General features: G+C 41.9%; 1 protein-coding gene across 1 annotated transcript in view; it reads right to left on the bottom strand.

Annotated features, from left to right (window-relative positions):
• The window catches only part of adgrb2 (adhesion G protein-coupled receptor B2), a 213,207-nt gene that overhangs the window by 38,872 nt on the left and 151,804 nt on the right, over window positions 1-22,531 (bottom strand). The window contains exons 17-22 of the mRNA XM_070985427.1: window positions 19,727-19,853; window positions 10,140-10,243; window positions 9,783-9,885; window positions 9,130-9,280; window positions 4,646-4,715; window positions 3,126-3,192 (exon numbers count right to left, since the gene is read on the bottom strand). Of these exons, the coding sequence (XP_070841528.1) occupies window positions 3,126-3,192; window positions 4,646-4,715; window positions 9,130-9,280; window positions 9,783-9,885; window positions 10,140-10,243; window positions 19,727-19,853 (622 nt within the window). The remainder of the gene's footprint in view (window positions 1-3,125; window positions 3,193-4,645; window positions 4,716-9,129; window positions 9,281-9,782; window positions 9,886-10,139; window positions 10,244-19,726; window positions 19,854-22,531) is intronic.

Here is a 22,531-nt window from a genome sequence, read left to right as displayed (position 1 = left end):
ATGCTTTACAAAAATTGGTTAATTCACAGTTGAGTGGCTTGTAACAGCCAATCATATTCATGCAGGTCTGCAGTGCAGACACTATGACTCAACACTATTGTTGTTGACGTCCATGCCAAAGCTGTTCCACTGCCTGAACCTCCTCCTCATGTTCTTTTTTTGTATTGTTGATTTAACATAGATTTCATTGTCATGTGCGCATTCATTTTGAGGGATTACTTTTATTAGCAGAATCCTCGTCACTCAGATTCTTCTCCGTCAAACGGCTAAGCCTTTTCTAACAAACGTACCCTTTCTAACCATTTCTTACAAATGGCCCACAAGTGTCTCTAACTGAATTTGACAAAACAGCCAACATACAGTATTTTTTTCCATTGGTGGTGATTACCTTGAACAAACACTGATTGCTTCATATCCTGGCTTCTCTTACTAATGAGGAGCCCGTAGCTAAGCCCATCAAACATCTGGCCGTAGTGACCCAGTGATAGAGATTCTACTAGACACACGCAGACACAGATCCAAGCCAAAGCTTGCCACATGTAGACCCTCTACTCTGAAATCCTGCCCGTATGGGAGATTTCCTATGCTGGCGACATGTTCCTAATCCTGATTTCCTACACTCATCCGTACTCCTTTTTTCCACCCTCTGTGTGTTTCTCCGTAGAGCCTCTGTTTGGGTATTCATCTACTTGTGTTCCTTAGGATGTCAGCAATGAAGCACATTAGCAACAAATGACTGACTGAAATGACTCTAGCAGATACCTCTACTGTACATGCAATGTGTTTCTATTCTTATTAAGGTCCTAAAGTGAATGTCTGCCTGGATTCCTTCCTTCATCTGTCACCAAGAGCAGCTTCTGGCTTGGCAGAAAAATGTTACACATTGAACACACGGCCGCTAGAAATCCTAAGGAAAGAACTGAGGAGTTGGAGCAGTTAAAGTCTGACTTTTATGTGTTCAGTTGAATTTACAGTTTTCGCAGCTTTTGCAGAATTTTTACTTGAAGCCGATTTCTTGTCTCCATGCATCTGGCAGCTTTTGCAATTTGCTAAAAACTCTCTCTCTCTGATCTCCTTCTCTCTCATGCGTGTGTTGCTGCTGACAACAACCTAGGATGTGCCAGATTGCACGAGCGCTATTGTCATGCCAGTCATGTCTGGCCCCAGCTCTGTGAGTCAGCATCATCCTGCTCTGCAATTTGCCCAAGGCCACGTTCATTAATTAGAGAAGAGTCCTGTGGGAAGGTCTGTGTTTCTCTACCCGACGTCCCACTCTCATTACAGCTGTTTGTTAGAGTGGGGCCCCGGCAACAACACCAGGGGGCCGGGGACCATTACATAGCAGCTGGGGTATGGAGTGTACATCGGCATTGTGGAGATAGAAAAGGTGGAGGGTTGGAAACGGTCCAAGAAACACCAGGCAGACACAAACACACATCCTGTGAGGATAACTGTCCTTTGATTTTAAATGTTGGCTGTGACGTTTGAGCTCTCATGCACAACCCCAACTACTTAACCTTTCTTTAATTCTAATGTGTGAGTTAAACGATTATGCATTTATGTCATTAAAGCACCAACCTGACTGTTTTTGACTATGTAACCTTTAAATAAAAATAGTATTGGAAGTCAGTACATTATCATAGTCATGAATATTCAGGACTCTATAATCCCATATACCCTCGTGGCCCACACTGCAGCTTGGAGAAACTGTCAGACTGCCACTCTCTTGCTAGGAATTGACTTCAAAAACATGCGTATCACTCTGCACACCTGTGACAGCATCAGATCCATGCTTCCTTTCTGCACATGCACCATACAGTAAATGTGCATGCAACAAGAAGAAGAAATATCGTAACTAGTGCTGTCAAAAATATTGCGTTATTAATGCGCTAACGCAAATCAATTTTAACAGTGTCATATTTTTTATCGCGAGATTAATGCCCTTTATGACCTAGTGAACTTGTAGTTTTTTATAAGCTGTGGCCACTGCTAGTAACGTAAGAAAAACTACAGGATCCAGTTGTAAACCACAAACAAAACAATAGGCACGCCCCACACACGTGTTTGGACTTGCGTGCTCGCTAGCTGTAAAAGAGTAGGTTACCGGCTTGTGTGGATGCGCGTAATGCTGAAATGAATGCGAACAAGATTCTGAATGGAAAGCTTAGTTTCAAAAAGTTGCCAGATGGGTCGACTGACAAGTTACCTGTGTGTATTGTCGGTGTGAACCGAAATATCACTGTAGCACATCCAGGTAATCTTAAAAAACATTGGCACAAAGCAAGCCTATCCACTTTTCCATGTTAATAAGAGCGTTAAAATGATAATTCAAGGGACATTTAGAATTGATAAAAATGTGCGATTAATTTGCGATTAATCGTGAGTTAACTATGACATTCATGAGATTAATCGCGATTAAATATTTTAATCGATTGACAGCACTAATCGTAACACATGAGCAGGTGCACAAATACACCAACAACCGCAGTGGCTGGAATTACCAAAGTAAAGTTCAGTCCCCCCTCCAGACTTATTAAGTTCGGTGGTGGAAATATCCACCCAGTGATTCATTTAACGAACCCTAGATACAGCCACATACAACAGCACACAACAACAGATGATGGAAACTCCACTGAGATGCAAACAATGCACTCAGTTTTGGTGTTGGACAATATAGGGCTATATATACTAAAGTCTGCAAACACAAACAGCAGTACTATGATAGTTGTGCACACTGTTGGACACACACTTGTCTGACAGGATGGTTTTTTTAAATTACAGTGACTCATACTTTGAGAGTAAACATAAGAGTGAGATATTTGGCTGCTGGGCTGGAATTCAGTCCAGGCATGTGTTGCGTTGCCGGGAAGCTCTTGTCTGCTGGAATATATTTGAGTTTTTCTGAGCTGACATTTTTAACTCAGGGATCAAAGTGCTCGTCTCATCATTTTGTCGTGGGCACCCGGGGTGTGTACGCTCACATGTGCACGCAGGAGTGAAGGGAAATCCTCAGAGGTCAGCTGCAGCTGCTTTAAAGCTCTTAGCTCAGAGGCTAACATAGCAAAATATCTGTCAAATTATGCAATGTGACCGAGAGAGGGAGAGAGCGTGCTGGACAGACTCACCAATACAATGACAGCAGCAGGCCCAACAAAGGCATAAAGCAGGCCGCCCTCCAGGGACAACCAGCAACTAGAGAAACAAAGAGAGGGAAAAAAGAGGGGGAAAAGTGTTTTAAGCACAAAATACAGCAAAATCATAGAGCTTTCAGTGTTTAAAATATCACTTCACCACATTCAGATTTCACATTTCATTCACTGTGAGTGCCAAGCACTTAACCACAAAAAGTACACAACCAATTAAGGATCACATTGACTTGCATTTCCTGAGTGAGGGATAAAACAGTCCTTTCTATGGGTGCATAAGTGCCTCTTTCTGTAAATACTGCCCTCGGTGCTGTGCAAATATGTTATTAGATCACCTAAAATATATCCTCAAACTGTGAATGGTTTGTGAAATTTCATTTGGTGTAAAAGCTATTGAGACTTAATGGATTTAAATGTGTCCTCCAGTGATGTCATCAGAGCATACTCAAACCCTTCTGTTGTCTTAATTGCAGCGCAATAAAAAGGAGGATGAAAAACACAGGGCCCAAAAGTATACATGCAGTCCTCTTATTAATGGTATGATAATTCAAATACGAGGTTTTGAAAAACAAATTTTAAGATGAATTTTCATTGAATCAATTACACCACTGAGTGGGTATTAGAGCCCAACAGGAACAAAACAAGCTTTGTGCATGCCACACCGCTGTTGACAGGACGTTTGGTGGCAAGCGTTTGCTAAAAATGCCCTTTCAGAGCATGTAAGGTGGATCGTCTCGTCACCTCAATGAGATTACTTTTATTTCAGAGGTCTCAGTCATTCTCAATCAGATTCTCACTTGAGTGGCAGAGGCCCAAATCAAGGCGACATTTCTGAGCTAAGTCAGAAAAGTTATGCTTATTTTACACGAGAGACTTGAGAATTCTTTCTTTGTTGCTCATTTAGTCATGAATATTTAAAGTTAGAGAGAAATACTTTCACTTTTAAACCTAGTTTTTAGGGGCTTTAATGTGTTTTGAGCACTGTTGAGAACCCCTCCTGTGACTGCTCCGAACAACACTGTCTTGTGCCCATTAAACGAGCAACAAAGATGTGCTGTAGATTTCACCTCATGCATGCTGGGACATGCTTCTATGACACAGAATAGGAATACGCGTTATAGAAATTGGATGGATAAATTAGTGAGAGAAAACTGACTGTTTTGTTGATATAAATAGTGTGAAAAATACATGGATACTAAGCTGTTTATAGCAGAGCCTCCACTGAATGAATCAGTAACCACCTCTGGTAAGTCGTATTATAAAATTGTATAAGATACACTTTTATGAAATAGACCATAGCTTGAAACCTTCAGGGAGAAAGGCAAGATAGTCTATTTCAAACAGCAAAGGGAAAACTAGAGTATGCTTTGAATGGTAAGCAGCAGGAGCGATGGATGGTGCTGTGCCTCCATCCAAACACAAATTACAGGTAAAAAGTGATTAAATGATGATATCCAAATGGAGACATGACTTGTGGTCATTGGTGGAGCGGTACTCACTAGCTGGCTGTGCCGTAACCTCTCGCTCTGGTGAAACCCACTGACACTGCTACAACTAGGGCTGGAAGACCTGCAGAAAAACAGAGAGGAAGATCAAAAGGGTGAGACAAAGGATAAAAAGGAGCCTTAATGGTGACGACAAAGCATGTCGGACAAGCGGGATTCTCCAGTGTGAACAACTCCGTACAGATCTTCCCATTTAAATGCTAAGCAGCCATGCAATAGCATGTAATGTGCATATATGGTAGACACAAAGGTCTAGCTGCAGGCAACACTGGGCTTAGATCCCAGTTCATTGCAAGGCAACTGTAAAATAAGGACGTGCCATTACGTCATAATACCAGCGTTCTAATGCTCTGCTTGGTGTCACACTTTGGTTCCAGTTCTATTGAAGCCTATGGGCAATGCATTGAGGAGAGCACTGAAACCAAACATATCTACACTGCATGACCTTTGATGAAGAAATGTGTCGTTGCACGTAGTGTCCCTTGAAAATGCTGAGTTTATAATAAATATATATCTTTGTTTATATTGATCCAGAGGCTGCTTTACAATGACTGAGAGGGCTAATAATATGTAATGTTTTTAGGAATATCACATATTCAAATGAAATGTTTACAAACCTCCTCTGATTATTAACTATTAGCAATGATCAGAAACAAATGCATCGCAATTATGAATGAAGAAATCTATGCCATGACAAAATCAACATCTGGGCTGTAATTCCATTTATCTGGTGCCCCGCTGTGGCTAATCCACCTAACGCCTTGTCACCATATCAAAAACTGTAGATCACAGTACATAACATTAGCTAACAGGCTCAGACTTAATTTAGTTAGGGTATTATCACAGTTTTGCTAACTTGCTAACGTTAGTCTGACACTAACCTCAATCACATACATGTAAGAAGTTGCAGTCGGTTAGAAATCTAGCATAACACTAACTTGCATGCCACTAAATTATTGAATTAATATACAAATCAAATGAAATGTACATTGAAAACACATAACAGATTAGCTAAATAACAACACAATAAAAAATCAGTGCCTCCAAAATCCAGATTGACAATGTGCGTTCACATACCACACAGTGGTCTAACGAGCCTTCCTTGGTTTATAGCTTGCTTGGCTCACTGCAGGGATGGAAGCTCTGATTTAGGCTTTAGGAACACTATTGGTGCACTTCTTGTGTACATTGACACTGTTATATGTGACCCACCCAGCGGGCTGCATGCCCGTGCGTGGGTGTGTGTGAGTAACAAATAAAAAAGAGTTTATAAAAATGTGAGGTATAGCTTGGAGTGGTCAATAAGTCATGCATTAATTAGCTAAATCAAGCAATTTGTGTGTGTCTGCATGCGTGTAAGTGAGAGGGAAAGAGAGTGAGACGGAGCGTTGCAGAGCGCGTGCCAGAAAAAGAAGGAAATATGCTGGGCTCGTAATGAGCTTGGCTCTGAAATATTCATGTAATTAACAAAGCTGTGATTATGGCTGCAAATGAAAAGCAATTAGAAAAAGTCACATTAACATTAACAAATAAGATAGTGGGGAGCCAGGCCGGTCCACTAAACACTGCATGCAGCTTTTCAATTACACAACAACCACATCAATCTAGCATTTACTGACATATCGTAAGGTAAACGCACACCTATACATGAGACACACACACTCTGCTGCTAATGTAAAAGAGATAGAGTCACACCCCAAATCTCATGTTTCCATAGCAACTGATTTCAATCACATAATTTGGGGAGAAAATTGCAAAATGGACACGAGGAGGATAAGCTGTTTGATCCCCTCCGCTCTGCTCGATTGTGATGTGCATTTCATGTGCATTTGGAAGTGTATCTGATAATTCCATGGCTGCCACTGCACACGCAGCACACACACACACACACACACACACATACACACACCGTGTCGATATCTCTCTTTCTGTCTCTGACTGTACAACAGCCTATATGTTCTTCCTCGTCTGTATCAGGTAAGGGCATCAGTGACTTGGCAGATTATACTGGTGGGATCAATAATAAGTGAAATGAACAGAACAGTGTGTGTGTGTGTGTGTGTGTGTGTGTGTGTGTGTGTGTGTGTGTGTGTGTGTATGTGTGTGTGTGTGTGTGTCTGTGTGTGTGTGTGTGTGTGTGTGTGTGTGGATGGATGGATGGCGGTGGGGGCTGTGGTTGTAATTTCTCATGCTATCTCGAAGCATCTTGCCAGTGTTATGCAGATGTTATCATATGTTTTGATTATCCTCTAACATCCCTGGTGCCTGTTGCATCAGGTTGTGCATTGAGAGGACAGCATAATAGACTGACATGGAGGGCGAATGCAACAGAAGTGATGTACATCTGAGTGGCATAAAGGAGAGAGATTACCTTTACTCTGAATGTGACACCTTTTGTGAGTGTTTCTGCATCTAAAAATGAATGTCTGGCTTTGGCTGCATTCAATCACATTAGAACCTTTAATGAATTTCTTTCAAGACCTTGAAGCAGCAAATAAGAGCATATAGCAAATAAAAAACGGCATTCATCAAAATAGAGTAAATGATATTAGGTTATTAAGCATAATGCAGCTGGCAATTTCAACACTACAAAATAATAATCTGTTACATTTTCATGTAAAGAATGGCTGTCATGCTGCTCTCCATCACCAATTCATGTCACACAACAGTGGTTCAATCAGCATCCAATTCATGATTCACTCGCCTTCATTTGCCATGCTGAAAATCTTCTGGCATAGTTATATTTCCAGTAACAGCAAAAGCAGAAACTTACATTAGCAGCTAAGCATTATAGTGGATGTCGCTATGATGCTGAATGGTCCCTTTCAAAATGCAGTAACTACAGAAATTCAAGCCATTAACACACAATGTACTGGCATAAACGATTTAGTGACATGTATCTCTGGGAAATCACATCAGCAATATACTCGTCCAAGTGCATAAGAGTAGATGTTGATGCTTACGAAAGTTGCTGCCAGACAACATTAATAAAGTCACTGTGTTTGTGCACTCAGCGTGCTCATGTGTGTTTTGCACTCACAGGAATGTACAGTCATGCGGTGTTAATTTTATAAACAAAAAACAATGCCAAAAATAGCTGCTGAAAATCGCTTTTGTATGATGAGCACAAGACTGAAACTAGAGAAAGAGCAACCTTTGACAAAGAAAACTATGACTCCACTCAATGATGTGGAAGATGAAGTGGACGAATGAACTAATTACTGTTGTAAGCCCTGTTCAACAACCAGCATGCTGCTCCTAATTTAGTAAAACTGTATTTTCCACCATTGAAGATTTTCTTTTCTTCAGAAGATGATGTAGCAGCTTGACCTGTTGTGCTAATATGTCCCATCTTTCATTTCAGTAATGTAATGCCTCTGTTAACAATGTTAGCTAATGTTACAGGTTAAGCGGCAATTTACTTCACAGATTAATGTACCCAGTATGCCACCCAAAATTAGACAAAAGCAGCAACAAAACAGCTGGAATCAATCACATAAACATGCAGATTAGCATTTCTAAAAAGGTAAAATAGCATATGTTTTACATGCTGTGGATGTAATGCTAATTATACATCCAGCTGCCCATCTTCTGTGTTTATAGACCGGGATGGGTGCAGGAGTAATGCATGTGCTAAACTAGCTAAATATTCTCCTAGATGTTAGCTAACAAAATATTTCTGTTAATGCTATCATACATTTTAGCTGCTCATCTCAGGCGAAATCCAGACAGCATTTTAGTGAGCCAGAGAGTGAGTACAGCTTCTGCTCTGCAGTAGAGAGCACAGGAGGTTGCACTACTGTCAAGTGAGTAAAAATGCTGCAGAGTGACTCTGTTCAAACAGCCAGAGTCTGGGAATGACAACTGTAATTATGGAGGAAAGTGAACCACTTTTATTTTCACTGATCAGAGTGCCATGGGCCCTTTGTGGATTGTTTGTGTGAACCATTACTGTCTGGTATAAGCAGGTTAGGAGCTTAACGGTTTAAAGGACAGAAAAATGAAAATGTGTAGCAAAAATGAGACCAACAATTCACTGAAAAACCTGGTCTAAAATGTCTCTAGTATTTGTTGGCAAACTAAACTAACAATAATGGAAAGACTACAACTCATACACATTATCTTTCTAGGACTGAAGGCCTAGTCAAAGCAGTATTTAAGACAGTAAAGTTCAATTTTGGTGAACTATGCTCACAGGGCTGACTCCTTAGGGAACAGAGAGATGAACTAGTTGCTAACAGTTAGTGACTGACTAGGGCTAGCATGTCCCAGCTGACTGCTGTGTTAGCGGTAAGCTAGCCAGCTAGAGCAGTTGACCAGCTAGCCTTATGTCACTGAGCCTCTAGCACCAAATATTTCACATTTGAATTTTGCTGTGACACTTTCTGTGTGACTAGGCCTTAAAACTGAAACTGAATCAAAACCAAGTTCACACAGTGGTAGTGTGTGTGGTAATGTGTGACACTGTGGGAGCTCACCCCAGCCGAGGCACAGAAAACGTTTGCGAATGAGTCGTGACCTCATCTTGCCAATGACGGCCAGGTAGGACTGCCACGCCTCTGTCAGCACCCAGCAGAAGGACGCCAAGAAGAAGAAATGCAGGAAGGCAGCAGTCACAGTACAGAGGCCCTACGGAGAAGAGGAAGTCATGGAGATAGAGATAAAAGCACTTTACAAAATAGTAAAAAAGGTTTTGCGAGTGGTGTCATGATGAATCATTTGTTAGGATTAGTCAGCAGAGGAGCATGAAACAACCACAAAATAAAGAGGACAAAGGGGAAAAAGGGAGTCTGATAAATTGTTCAGAAGAGTAAGAGTTCAACCTGGCTCTGCTGTGTTCTTCATTTTGATCGATACTGACCACCACGCAGTGCAGTCTTACTGCTTAGTCAGAGTACACAGAGTGCTGTGTGCCAAAAGTGTCTGCTCGCCACTTTGAGAACTCCGCTGTATGAACACTGTCTACCACTGAGCCCCGAGAACAGTTTTGTTTCTAGGCATTTTAAAAGGCTCGGTGAAGAGCCCTAATACTGGAATCATTAATGTATCGACTTGCTTCACTGTGGAAATCCAATTCCAATGTGTGGGAATAGAATTTTCTCCATGTGTTTATCTGTCCACAGCTCCTTACCTTGCTGAGCGTTTGAGATTGTCCCACCAAAATCAATAAATTGGAGGCCAAGATGGAGAGGCAAAAATTCACCAAGATGATGGATCTCTCCGAACGGATGTACCTATAGAGCAGAGGACCGGAGAGAGTGACAGCCATGTGAGATAAGTATTCATGACAGTTTAATGGTCTGAACAGTCTCTTTTTGGACATTGCAGAGTCATTAGCTTGATTTTGTAATCTGTCACGAGTGTTACCAAAATCTAATGACCAACCCCTGCTGTAGTTGAGCCATTTGTTCCTTATTAGGCCTCATTGCAGTGAGAGTGAGTCATTCATGACACCATCACGTGTGTGTGTTTAAGCGTGTACACGCACCTCCAGAAGGCAGCGTAGATTAGCAGCAGGATGAGCAGAGCGGTGCAGGAGACCCCACAGCCTACCATGAGGGGGACAGAGGGCATGCTGGCAGGACCCATGTCCTGAAAGAGAGCAAAAAGAAAGGAGAGAAGAGGGCGAAACAGATAGTTAATACTGTACTTTGCTTGACAAAACCAAGGTTTATGTTATCTAATTATACCAAAAACTACAGGGCTTATTTAGAGTCACAGAGAACTGTCAGTTACATCATTTTCAGCTTCAGTGGCATTAACACTATCCTTTATCACAGCCATTTGCATGGATCAGCACTGACTAACTGACTTCCAGCAACACCACTACAGATGTCTAAACCTTCTGGACAGTAATTTTGCTCTTCTCTCTTGCAAAGATACATGTCCAACATTACAGCAAAATGTGTTTGAAGCTATGGTTTGTGACTTACAGTATTGATTATACCCAAAAAAGCCATTTGGAATTCAAGGTTATTTTGATTGGCTTTGCGACCTGGGCTTTACGTGCAGTTATACAGTAACTGTTGTGCAACTAGAAGCTTACTACTTACTTACAGAAACTCTACTATAAACCTCTAACCCTCTGCTTTTGGTTTGCTTAATTGCAAAAATGCATGAATATAAGTAGAATTCAGCTATGTTTTCATTAGGTAGCAGCCTGAATGGTTTGGTGAAACCATGTTTACTTTAATATCCAGTGTCATACACAAGGTTGGAATGCAGAAAGGGTGTAAGAGCTTACAGCTAGATGGATCAACAGATAGATAAATGGACAAGTGCAGGAGCGGGATGACTGATTGCAATAAATCCTGTCTCTTTCCCTACAGATCAAAGTAATTGTTGGCACATTTCCTGCTTTACACTTACAGTACAGCATCTATTAACTCGTGCACTTCCTTAGTTGTAATCCCTGTGGTCGCCCCTTTTAATTATAGCCTGCTAATTTCATGCAATTATGTGTAATTAAAACTACAAATGTCTGTTAGATGGAGCTGGATGATAATGCATAATTACACAATTTTGACAGTTGGTGTTTCTTTGAAATATCTTGACCACTTTGATGTCACTGACGTCACCTTTCAAACATCACCTGGAGACCATTTAATCATAATTATACTTTAAGGTTCCTCTCATGTATTATGATGCATGTGGACTTATTCAGGTAACCAAAGAATGCAGACTGGGAGCGGGCTGTGCACCCATTTACATCTCTGAATATGTAATTTCACATGTACAAGGTTACAAGTACTTGACCATAGCACATAATTAACGATTTAGGTCATGATGTACAGTGCACCTCTGCTTTGCCTCTCTCCTGAGGGGTGCCGATGAAAGGATGAGGAACAGACAACTGAAGCTCTGTGGAGAGCATGCATCCCGCTGTGTCCCAGGTGGGCTTAATGTTTGGCCCACTTCTAAGTTCTCAATCACACAATTTACCTCAATTTACCTCCTCAAATGGCTAGCCTTCCCTTTCATCCCAAAGATTCATCATGGCACACACACAGACACACACACTGCACAAAGTGTCTTTTTCCTGCAAATAAAGTACAAAGTCACACACAAAAGCATGTCCAAGCAGATGTGCCAAGTAATTGAAAGTCAGTGTTTAAGCTGTGCGAATGTGTGCGGCTATTCAAGATGATCTGAAGGCAGAGGAGGAAAGCAAGAGAGAGGACTTCAGAAAGGAATAAAGAATGCACACTGAAAAGAAGGAGTAGGAGAGCAATTCAGAGAGAGATGGAGTGGGAAGAGTTAAGGACAACGAAGAGAAAGCAAAGAGTAGGAGGGGGAAGAAATAGATAGGGAGAAAAGAAAATGAGCGGGAGTCAAAGCTTCCCTTTTAGTGGTTTTCCCTAGCCCATCAAAGGAAGCCAATTTCTCCAGAGAAAAATGGAATAGGCTGGAATACCAATACGAGCACACACACACACACACACACACACACACACACACACACACACACACACACACACACACAAACACGATGGGAAGAGAATGGAGGTGAAACATAATCAAAACCACCTCATAAGAAAGCAGAGACAGACAAAAGGAGAAAGAGGGGACATGACAAGCATCTGCTTCAGGAAAAAGGCAAGGCCTAGGAGGAGAGTGAGAGACAACAGAAACAGAGTGTGTTTGATACTATGTAGAGAGATAGGGCAAAGGATACGCAGGCATTTGTGTTTTTTTGAGGTCTGGCAGATCAAATGTTGAGGATGCATGAGGAATGACAAGCACACACTTACACAAGACGACTGAATTCCATTTTCTCTCTCTGTATCTTTTACTTCATCTTAAATTAGCCACTACCAGACAAGTACAAGAATAAATTAGACTCCTATTTGTAATTTACTTAGTATACATCTACAAATTGTCCCTCAGCTCTTCATTGTGTCAATTTGTCTAACAGTGTTTTCTTAATTGGTACGTTTAGGTTACGTGTGCGCGATGAGATTAACCATCTAATTTCATAATGCGCAAAGATGCAATAAAAGAGGAAATGAGAAGCCAGAAAAAAAAGAAAAAAAAAAAAAGAAGAGGAAACACCCACACAAACAGGCACACAAAGACGCAAATGCAACACATCAGGCCTGGGGCTTCAGTGTCACACAAATGCCCTGCTCTAAATAGATAGAGTGATATTATGTTGCAGTTGGAGGGGGTATGTGCTTGTGTTTAGTGTGTGTGCAGCATGTGTGTGAGAAGAGAGAAAAGCACAGAGAGAGGCTACAGATTAGAAAGAGTGTGCTGAGGCTCTGCTGTATACGGCCAGGCTCCCCTGGGCAGCTTGGCTACCATGTGATGGAGAAGATAGCTATTTTCAGCTCAGGAAGTTTAACCTACTTATCTCCTCTCACTGACACTCCTCCTCCCTCCACTCCTACCTATCCTGCTACCTCCCTCTCTCCCTCTGTGCCTCCCATTCTTCCCCCATTTCCTCCTTTACTCCTCCTTAGTCATTGCTCATCAGTGGGTCTCTCTTCTTTCACTCCATGTCCATCTGTACTTAGGCCTCCTATGTCTTTTCCATTAACTCTGCCTCCCTCCTCTCCACTGCAAGGATATAGGCTATGAAAAATGCTTTGTCTCTTGTGAACATCTTAAGTGTATTAGTTCCTGTAAAAGATGGCATTTTGGAAACTTATCAAAAGACAAAACAGGGCATTTGTTATAGCCTTAGAAAACAGTTTATATGAGTGTTATGGAAGTGATGTATGAAGGTTTGGTTGGTCATCTTAAATCATTGTAAATAGGAAATGGACTGTAGTCATGCTTACTACACAGCTAAGAGTTTTGCTTATGGATGCAGAAAGCAGCTGTATTGGGAGACAAGCTCTAAAACCCACTGCATGCTCCTTGTCCAGCACTAAATGGCAGACAGATAAGTTTAAGATAAGTTTAGACCAAAAACAGAGCAAAAAGAAGACTGAATATTGGACCTATACTCATCAGGTGCGATAAACACAACTTCAAATGAAAGTTAATGTTGTTCTCGATGTGTAATTAAGCAACTGTTAGCTTACACCTTCGCCGTGTGTTTACAGCTTGTTTCCGCTGCCCCCAAGTGCTCAAAAATCAATTCATGCTGGCAAGATGAAGATGTTGATTGATGCTACAAAATGGGATGTGAGCAGCGTGTCAAAGCTACATGACTGCTGACCCATCCATTACATCACGTTACTTCCACCCTTGCTTTTGACAGTCAGAAGAAGTCAGGAAAAGGGAAACATGCTTGAGGTTGAACATACAACTGATATTGTCACTTTTCTGGTGAGACCGCTCTCGGACTCTATAATAAAAAAGTCAGCTGTTTGCATTCAGCGCGTACATTGTTGGCTATTCCTCATCGCTCATGGAGTACTGATTTTTTTCCCCTAACCCCATGCATGCTGTGAAACACCATGCCCATTGTGAAATACTGAATAATTTTTGAAAAGATGGAATTTTGAAAATCCAAGATATTTACCTTCTGTATGCTCCTTTTGTCCCTGCACATACAACTATACACACGTACACACAAGCCGACTGTGCCACTGTAGAGATATAAAACCTTCTATCTTGCTAATCTAGCGTTCCTGCTATTCAGTTGCCTGTTTTGCTGTCATGGCACTAGGTAAATATTTCCTGCGATATGCTTCAACTGAATCAATTCAGCAGGCCCTCGAGGGTTCAACTTGACAGGCTCTGCCTTCAGTGGCCTCAGGACAAACCACGAGTCGCCTGTCAGTATGTGACAACCTGGAAGGGCTGACACAGTGACTTAAAATGTAAAGTCATCATATCAAGCGCTGGCCTTATCCTCAGGTATTTTTTACATACTATTTGAGATTTGTACTGCTTGTTGAAGCAAAACGAGGAGTATTCACTAGTTCTAAATTAAAGCCAGGAGCTACAACTTCAGTATGTCTTGGTGTATCAAGACACACTATACAATTTTAAAATACCCAATTACCGAGAAAATCTCTCCTCAGTACACCAACGCTCAGTCATTATGCATCTTCAGCCTGAGAAACACAGCTAAATCACTCCACCTGTTTACTCTCTCATCATCTCCCTTGTCACTAACTCACCTTCAAATTAATGCGACAAGGGATCCAAAGCTTCTAATGCAATTCTGAGTCCCTCATAAATTTTAGCAACACTCATCTTTTAATTACAGTTGACAAGTGCAATACATTTGCATACTGTAACCTTGTAGTCTTGCCTCATCTAGGGCAGGCCTTGTTTTCTTTTTCAGCTCCGTCTCCAGTTAAGGTATAATAAGTAAAAATATGAGCTGCCATCTTGAAGTGCCTCAATCATCCCTATCATCCTTCCACAGGCACTTTGGCCATTAATAGTTTAAATAATAGTCTCAGCTGTGAAATTCTTCTATTTTGATTAGGCGCCTGTGAGTCACTAATGACAGCAAAGGAAACAGACTCGATGTATCTCAAGCAGACCCAATCATTTCACGAGAATGATTGTGTCAAATACAGTCAAAAGAAGCTGTGAGAAATCCTTTACAGCAGAAGCAGAGATCACTTCACATATTGTTATTGCGAGAAAATTGCTTTGATACAGTAATTGGCTTATAACTGAGTTATGGAAACGCAGAAGGCACCCCGCATCTTTCCTGTGCCTGCCAGGCAATGTGTATGTTGATTGTGTACTCATCCACACTGACTGGATCAAGGTCTCAGGTGCTGTTTGAACCACTGACCTTTTCACTAGCATTTCTGTTTACCTGCTTAGGCGAGCGAAAGCTGTGGATCGGACTTAGCTACAAAACAAGGAGTTTGGGAGAAGCCCTTTAAAACTGTAATCAATTTTCATGTCTACATAACTAGGACAGCAGCCTCATGTGCTGACAAAACTGAAGTGAGGAGGGATAACTCACTTGATTAACCTGAGGCACAACATGTTAAACTGTCTTTTACAAGGCCATTACCTCCTTCAACTCCAAATCTCATGACCCCATTGAGCACTTGTGGAGGCAACGAGTCCAGACATATCTGTAGGGTTTGTATTCCCACTGCGGTCATTCTGGAAATTAAATGGCTTGGTTCACTCCACGGTTTCATGACCTCACTCAGTCAACTCCTCTTTCTCCCTCTCTCCCCTCTGTTTCTCTAAAGTAACAACCTCTGTCTTGTGTCTGATAGTGAAGGTCTCTCTGTAGATACACGCACACACAGCAGGATATTCACACATACACACACGGAAATCTCAGAGGCTATAGAAAGTAAACAGGATTAACTGGCTATCCCTTGCTCCACTGTAAACGGCCTGTAATGGCAGCACTGCTTCTAAATCCCTCCATCTCTTTCTCTCCCCCTCCCTCCCTCCCTTTTCTATTAAACATGGAGGTTAATCCTCAACCCCCCCTTGTCCCTAGCGCCGTGGCCCAGGATAAGCTGTCAGAGCTGGGCTGCTGATACTCAGCTCTGCTCCAACAGCCACACAGCCTGGACACAGCATATGAATGTGTGTTTCGGTGTCCACATGTGCATTTTGGTGTGTGCCGACTTGTGTGTGTGAGCGTGTATAAAAGTGCAAACATCCATACCTAGTTGTCTGTGTTTGCATGTGTGGATGCAGCTGGGTTGTTAATGTGTTGCCAAATTCAATCTGTCTCCCCCTCCTCTTTTTTTACAATCCAATCTCCACTGGAATACAAAGCTAACTCTGGAGGAGCCTGAAGCGACAAAGTGCACTCAGCACTGGCCACAGCAGCTCCTGACTGGGAGTCATAGACACAAACACACTGACCCACACCTTCCGGTCCTCAGCACTGGGTTTAATGGTGGTACCGGAGGCTGACTGATGAATCACTAATGACTAACACACTCTTCACAGATGTAAAGCATGTCAGATAAGTCAATGTGTTTTCCCTCCTCGCCCTCTTTCACTCAACACGGCCGACCTGCTTGCTGTGGTGAGGGAAAGTCAATGTTGTTCAGTTGGAAGAGGAGTCACAGGAACCAGAAATAGCGGCTGGACCCATTCAGCTTATAGGTCACAGCCACTGTTTTTCCATATAATGGGAATTAATGGTTCCCCAAGTTCTGTAATAGGTTGACCCCTGTGAAGTAATTCAAGCTTTGAGGGACAAAATAATGAATAACTGCAGTTACTCACCTGAAGGCTATGACCTTATTTTGACCCTCTTTACACAGAAAGAACTCTCTGTGTGTGTGTGTTGGGGGGTATCCGGGGAGGAGATGGGAATAAAATAATAACTCCTGCAGAATGGCATAAAGATCCTTTGACTTACAACTGAATATTGGGGGTGTATATCATCTAGCTGTCCAGTATGTTAGCATATTCAGGGCATCTAAAATTTTAATCAGCGTCAGCCTGTCAGTTGTGTCACTGGTGACACAAGCAAGGTGCAACTTGGCTTATCCAGGTTTGGATGGATTAAATGACTTGATAAGTCCAAGTGAAAGTTTAGGCAGCTGATAACTCCATCCAGTGTGATCTCTGTTTTTGGAACCGTTAACATTCCAGTAATACATCGCTACTGTGACCTGTTTGACACCGCTCAGGTACTTTCGGACCGTGTTTGCACCTGGCATTAGCGTGCGTCTTGGGTGATCCAATCACAAGTGGCCAGCTGAGACACATCGCCGTTCACGCCTGTGTCTATAATGCGTCTCCAAAGTGTCCAGCTGACCACTTGTGATAAGGTTTAGATACTGCCTACGTCACTTCTGCTGGAAGGTCAAAGGGCCCCGCCCACAGTTATTAGGTGTTTGTTTCTGCATTGGTTCCTTGTTGGTGACGCATCAGGACGCATTAACATTGACACTACAGAAGATATGTAGTCACATGCATCCCAGACCACCTTGGCAAGTGGTCTGAGTGATCCAATCATAATGCGTCTTTGTGGTTGTTTACACTTGTATTTAGCGCTGTCCACTTGTGATCCAATCACCCAAGATGCACGTTAATGCCAGGTGTAAACAGAGTTGGGGCACATCCACAGCTTGGACGAGTACGACACTCTCTCAGAAAGAGAAACGACTGTTAAAAATATCTGGTTCTTTGATTAAAGGTTAAAGCCAATATACATTAAAGCAGAAGTTAACTTTGACTGCTCGGGTGCATTCTCATGCCAAACATTAACTGTGGGCAGAGACTAAAGGTTAAAGGTTACGCTGTTGAGGAAACTGATAATACCATCTGCAGCTTAAGCAAATTCGCTTTGGGATTCTGGATCAGTTTGGCAACTATGATGCCACGTTTTGCAGCCAACTGCAAGGAGGAAGCATTTTAAATTTGCTGTAGCTCTAATTTGTCATAACTGGCGTCTTCTCCATAGCAATGACAGCTGAAACTCGTGGGTATCATCGTATTTACAACCATCTGTCAAACCAACTAACAGAAAAAAATTGCATTTTTAAGAGACAAAAGTGAAATAATTAAAAATGACCACATAATATAAACCTATAGGATCATTATATGGGTTTGACTCCAGTTCACGTGGCTTTGCAATGTGTCTTGAGAGGGAAAGATATGTTGAGGAAACTATGAGAGGTCTTTTTTCATATTTGGTGCAGAGTCTATGGAAGGGACGTTCTTAAAGGTAATGTGTTTTGAAACAGAAAAGTGTAAATGCACTGCATCAGTGAGTGTTACATTGAGGCAACGTTTTACACTGAAAAGGTTACACAGGAATAGATGTCCACAGAAGCCCAGCTCTCTATCGCGGCGACACTGGTTGTTAATGCATTATTACTTAGTGCAGACAATATCTCCTTTCCATCTCTGTCTCTTGTTCTTCCTCTTAGTTCTGCCTGTCAGCTGAGCCCAGCCTGCCGTTTCTGTTCGGTTGAACATTTCCTTCCCAAAATCCTCCATTCGTCGCAATCACTTTCCATTTCTGTGACACCTGGAGTTACCCTCCAGTGCTTACTGAGGATCTGTGTTACTGGCTCCATTTCATAACCCTAACCATTAAGAGGAAGAAAATCAAAAGAAAACGTCTATATATTCTAGTGTGTAACAACAAGTTCAGCCAAACTCCATCTCCTTTCACTCCCTGATTATTTGATGCAATCACAATCCCTGTGGCCACTGGGTGCAAGCAAGCATGTAGACAAATTAACAGTCAAAGCTAAAGGGAACATTTGGTGACCACGACAGTGACACTGAAAGTGTGAATGAGGTGACAAGAAGGGTGAAGGAAGTGACAAAAGTAGGGCGCTAAGGAGGAAAAGAAGGAAAGCTGATGAGAAGCCCATTCATTGGAAAATATAGCTAAGAAGATAAAAGGGAGGAAGAAAGTGGGAATAAATAATAAATTGGGTTAAGTGCGTACTGAAAGAATGTGTGACATAAGATCTGACACAAACGGGGTGATCATGCAGGATGTTATACATTAATGAATAGGGTTTTTTGGGCTAAGAGGGTGGCTGTGAGAGGAAGGTGAACTAACAGCAGTCTGGTCATTGGATGGGTCAATGTATCAGAACAGGCATTACCCTGAACTGCTAAAAAGCCTTCTTTGATCACGTCTAACACCCGCAGCAAGCCACGTGAGCTATTTATAGAGGCACAGGTTACATGCCGCAGGAAAATCACACACAGACAATAAAATCTCTTCTGTCTCTTGACGTCTCTCTCTGCCATCACGTGGAGGTAGGTCGCTGAACAGCCTGACCTTTGTGATGTTTCAGCTAAAATAACGTGGAGAGTGACAGCTGATAAACATATAATTAGACAAGCAATGACATGCTGATCACAACAGCTTCTTATTCCGTGACAACGGTAAACATCGACGGCACTGCTCAGCCCGCATTCATTTTCTTCTTGTGGGAGGAAAGATGCTCGTTATAAAGTCAGACACCTCACATTAAAATTTCACAAGTCACAGCAGCACTATCCAGCCATATCTCTGTTTAAAGACAATAAATGACAGCCTTAACAGCCTGTTGTATTTTACTGTAAAATCCAACTAATACAGATGCCATCTAAATTCATACTACGATTACTCATCAGCTCACTGACCTGGCCCCTGGAAGCAGTTGCCTTGTTAACCCCCAAGTCCCACAGAGTGCATCAGGCTGTACATTAGTGACTCACCGGCTCTTTAGCTTGCTGCGCTAACACGGCGTAGGTGGATATCCTGCTGCACAGGCATTTGGTGTGGACAGTGGTTGACGCGAGCGTTTGGCAGCCTTCTGTGCCCCAGTTTTCTGCGCCAGCTTCCCTGGAGGTGGGGAGAAGCACAGGGGACATAAGCAGTGACTGTGAGACAAATACACACCAAAAAAAAAAAAAGAAAAGAAAGAAAAAAAAAAGTCACATGACCAAACACGTCTATAGGAAGTTCCATCTCAAACGGCGGGGAGAAAGGAGGACTGAACATTTCAGAGGGTAGACTTTCTTCACCATCAAGTTCACCAAGTTCACCCATTCACTCTATGGGTTTAATATGCAGTGATCAGCACTCACGCACACTGACAGGCTCTTTTACCCTGCTGGCATTAGAAGCCAATGTCACCCCACTCGTTCTCTAGTCCGTGTTTAGCACCCTAAACACTGTTTTTCTCATCTTTGTTCTTTCTTTTCTTCTTTGTGCTCCATCTCTCTTTTCTTGGAAGAATAACCTAAGAGACTTGAGGCCTTGAGGACAAAAGAAAACGGTTGCATCAGCTAACAGTTGACAAAGACCAGTGCGGCTTAAATGGTGGATGGGGATTATTCAGCACTAAATGGTCAATTCCTCTGACACGCAACAAGTTACTGGGGAAGGGAGTGCCAAGAATCTCATACAATAGAAGCTTGTATGCTTTATTGCCCGACATCTTTCTCCTCTTCTCTTTATGAGGCTGAAGGTTGAGTGTGGAGTCCGATCAATAAGATTCTAACTGAACTAATTACCCTGGCACCTCGTACCACACGTTAACCTCATGTTTAACCCTGGATATTCTTCCACTTCTAATCTGATCACACCACACCCACACCGTCCTGATAAAGAAGCGGATTAGTTGAGTTTTTGAGTGTAAACTCTTAATAAACAACACCTAAACATATGATTTTTTTTTTTTTTTTAATTCTGTTTGTTGAATATTAGATTTTTTAGTAAGACACGAAGCAAAGTTTTCAGAGGTTTTTCTTTTTTGTGAAAAATATGTTTAACCGCCCTGTTTGGAGCTCAGGCAAAACACCTCTCAAAAATGAAAGCTTTTTGTAGAGCAAAAAGAAATTTTTTTAAGGATGTGCAGATACATCAAGTTGACCATGAGAGACCTTGGTTTGATTTCAAGCAGAGTGCCAAAGAATGGAAGCAACAGAGGACTTGCATCACTGTCGCTGTATAACTGCATTAGCTGCTGATCTCGGTACGTGCAAAGAGGTGTATCTAGGGGAGGTAACCTGAAAAATCTGGACAAGAAAAGCCCTCCTATGGGGAATAATCTAAGCTATAAGGTCATGAAAATGCATCTGGTCACTCTGGGGCTCGTCAGAGGATGCACTACATCCTTCTTATGCCAAGAAATGGTTGGCAATAATTAAAAATCTCATTTATGCTGGGGCCTGGACATCTTGACAGAAAATCTGAGGAAAAAAAAAGTATTTTGTTAATGTTTTCCATAAACTGAATATAGATTGTATTTGTTCATTTCATTCTTTCCAATGAAAAGATTTGTGGAGCAGAAAAGATAAAATGTAATGATATTGCAGACAGCACAGCGTGCACTGTTCTTTCACCGCTAATGCTTTAGTGGAGAACGTAATTACCTCCTCTCGAGCTAATAGCAATAAGCACCCTCAACAGAGGACGGAGAGAAATATAAGGGCTTTATCTTATTAGGATTTACTTGAGTCATGCAATCTTTAAATCACTCAGTACGCTGAAAATATATGGGCTTTGACTGGCCATATTGTATGTGTGAGTATCGTTTACATCAGGAGGAAAGGCTTTGGTGACAGTTCCACTTCATGAGAAACGATAAGCTGGCTTACCGCTCGTTGTATTTGTGGTTTCTAAAGGGTTATTTTGGATGTTACATCTAACAGTTTAACATCTAAGAGAAGGAATTCCAGGAAATCCTTCTTCTATGTGTCGCCTAAAAATAATAAAAAGTCCTTGATTTGCCCAACAGTAGGGATACTCACTTCAGTATGTGTGCCAGTAATATGGATAGACCAAACAAGGTCAGACACAAAACCACAAGAGTTGTTGAGATATCACTCGCTATCTTAGTACCTAATCTATCCATCAAACATCAAGTAATGCGGAAGCGTAAATTGCACAAACATGTTGGATTGTTTCCGCATCTTGACTAGAAAAAAAGCTGTCACATTGTAGTTTCTTTGGCTGTCGATCAAATAAAGTGAACAAATGTCTGAAAAGTACACAAACCACCCACCACGTGTTAACCACAGCACAGCACAATACATAACTCAAGACTAAATATACTTATGCTTTGACAGGCCACTCAAACATGATCACTGTGACGCTAACTGACAAGGAGGTAGGTATTGGCATTAATTCTCAAATGTATATCCGAACATGAAGGAAAGCGCGCACACTCACAGGCACACAAAAACACTCCCACACACAACCAGTGACGCTCGATTCATAATGTCAGTAATGAGATGTGAGTACAATTCCCTGATGATCATCATCTGCACAGTGACACTTCAAAGACTGAAGATCGGAAAACGAGTCACAGCAGTGAAGCCTAGAGACAGCTTGACAGGTAGCAACATGGCGCGCGGCTTCGTGTGTTTCTGTGTGTGTGTGTGTGTGTGTGTGTGTGTGTGTGTGTGTGTGTGAGAGAGAGAGAGAGAGAGAGAGAGAGAGAGAGAGAGAGAGAGAGAGAGAGAGAGAGAGAGAGAGAGAGAGAGAGAGAGCTGGGATGAAAGCTGGAGCAGAGT

The sequence above is a fragment of the Chaetodon trifascialis genome, chromosome 17 (assembly GCF_039877785.1).
Source record: "Chaetodon trifascialis isolate fChaTrf1 chromosome 17, fChaTrf1.hap1, whole genome shotgun sequence".
In the NCBI taxonomy this organism is placed as follows: domain Eukaryota; kingdom Metazoa; phylum Chordata; class Actinopteri; order Chaetodontiformes; family Chaetodontidae; genus Chaetodon; species Chaetodon trifascialis.
The sequence above is the reverse complement of the archived record's forward strand: the minus strand, read 5'-3'. Positions and strand labels throughout refer to the sequence as shown.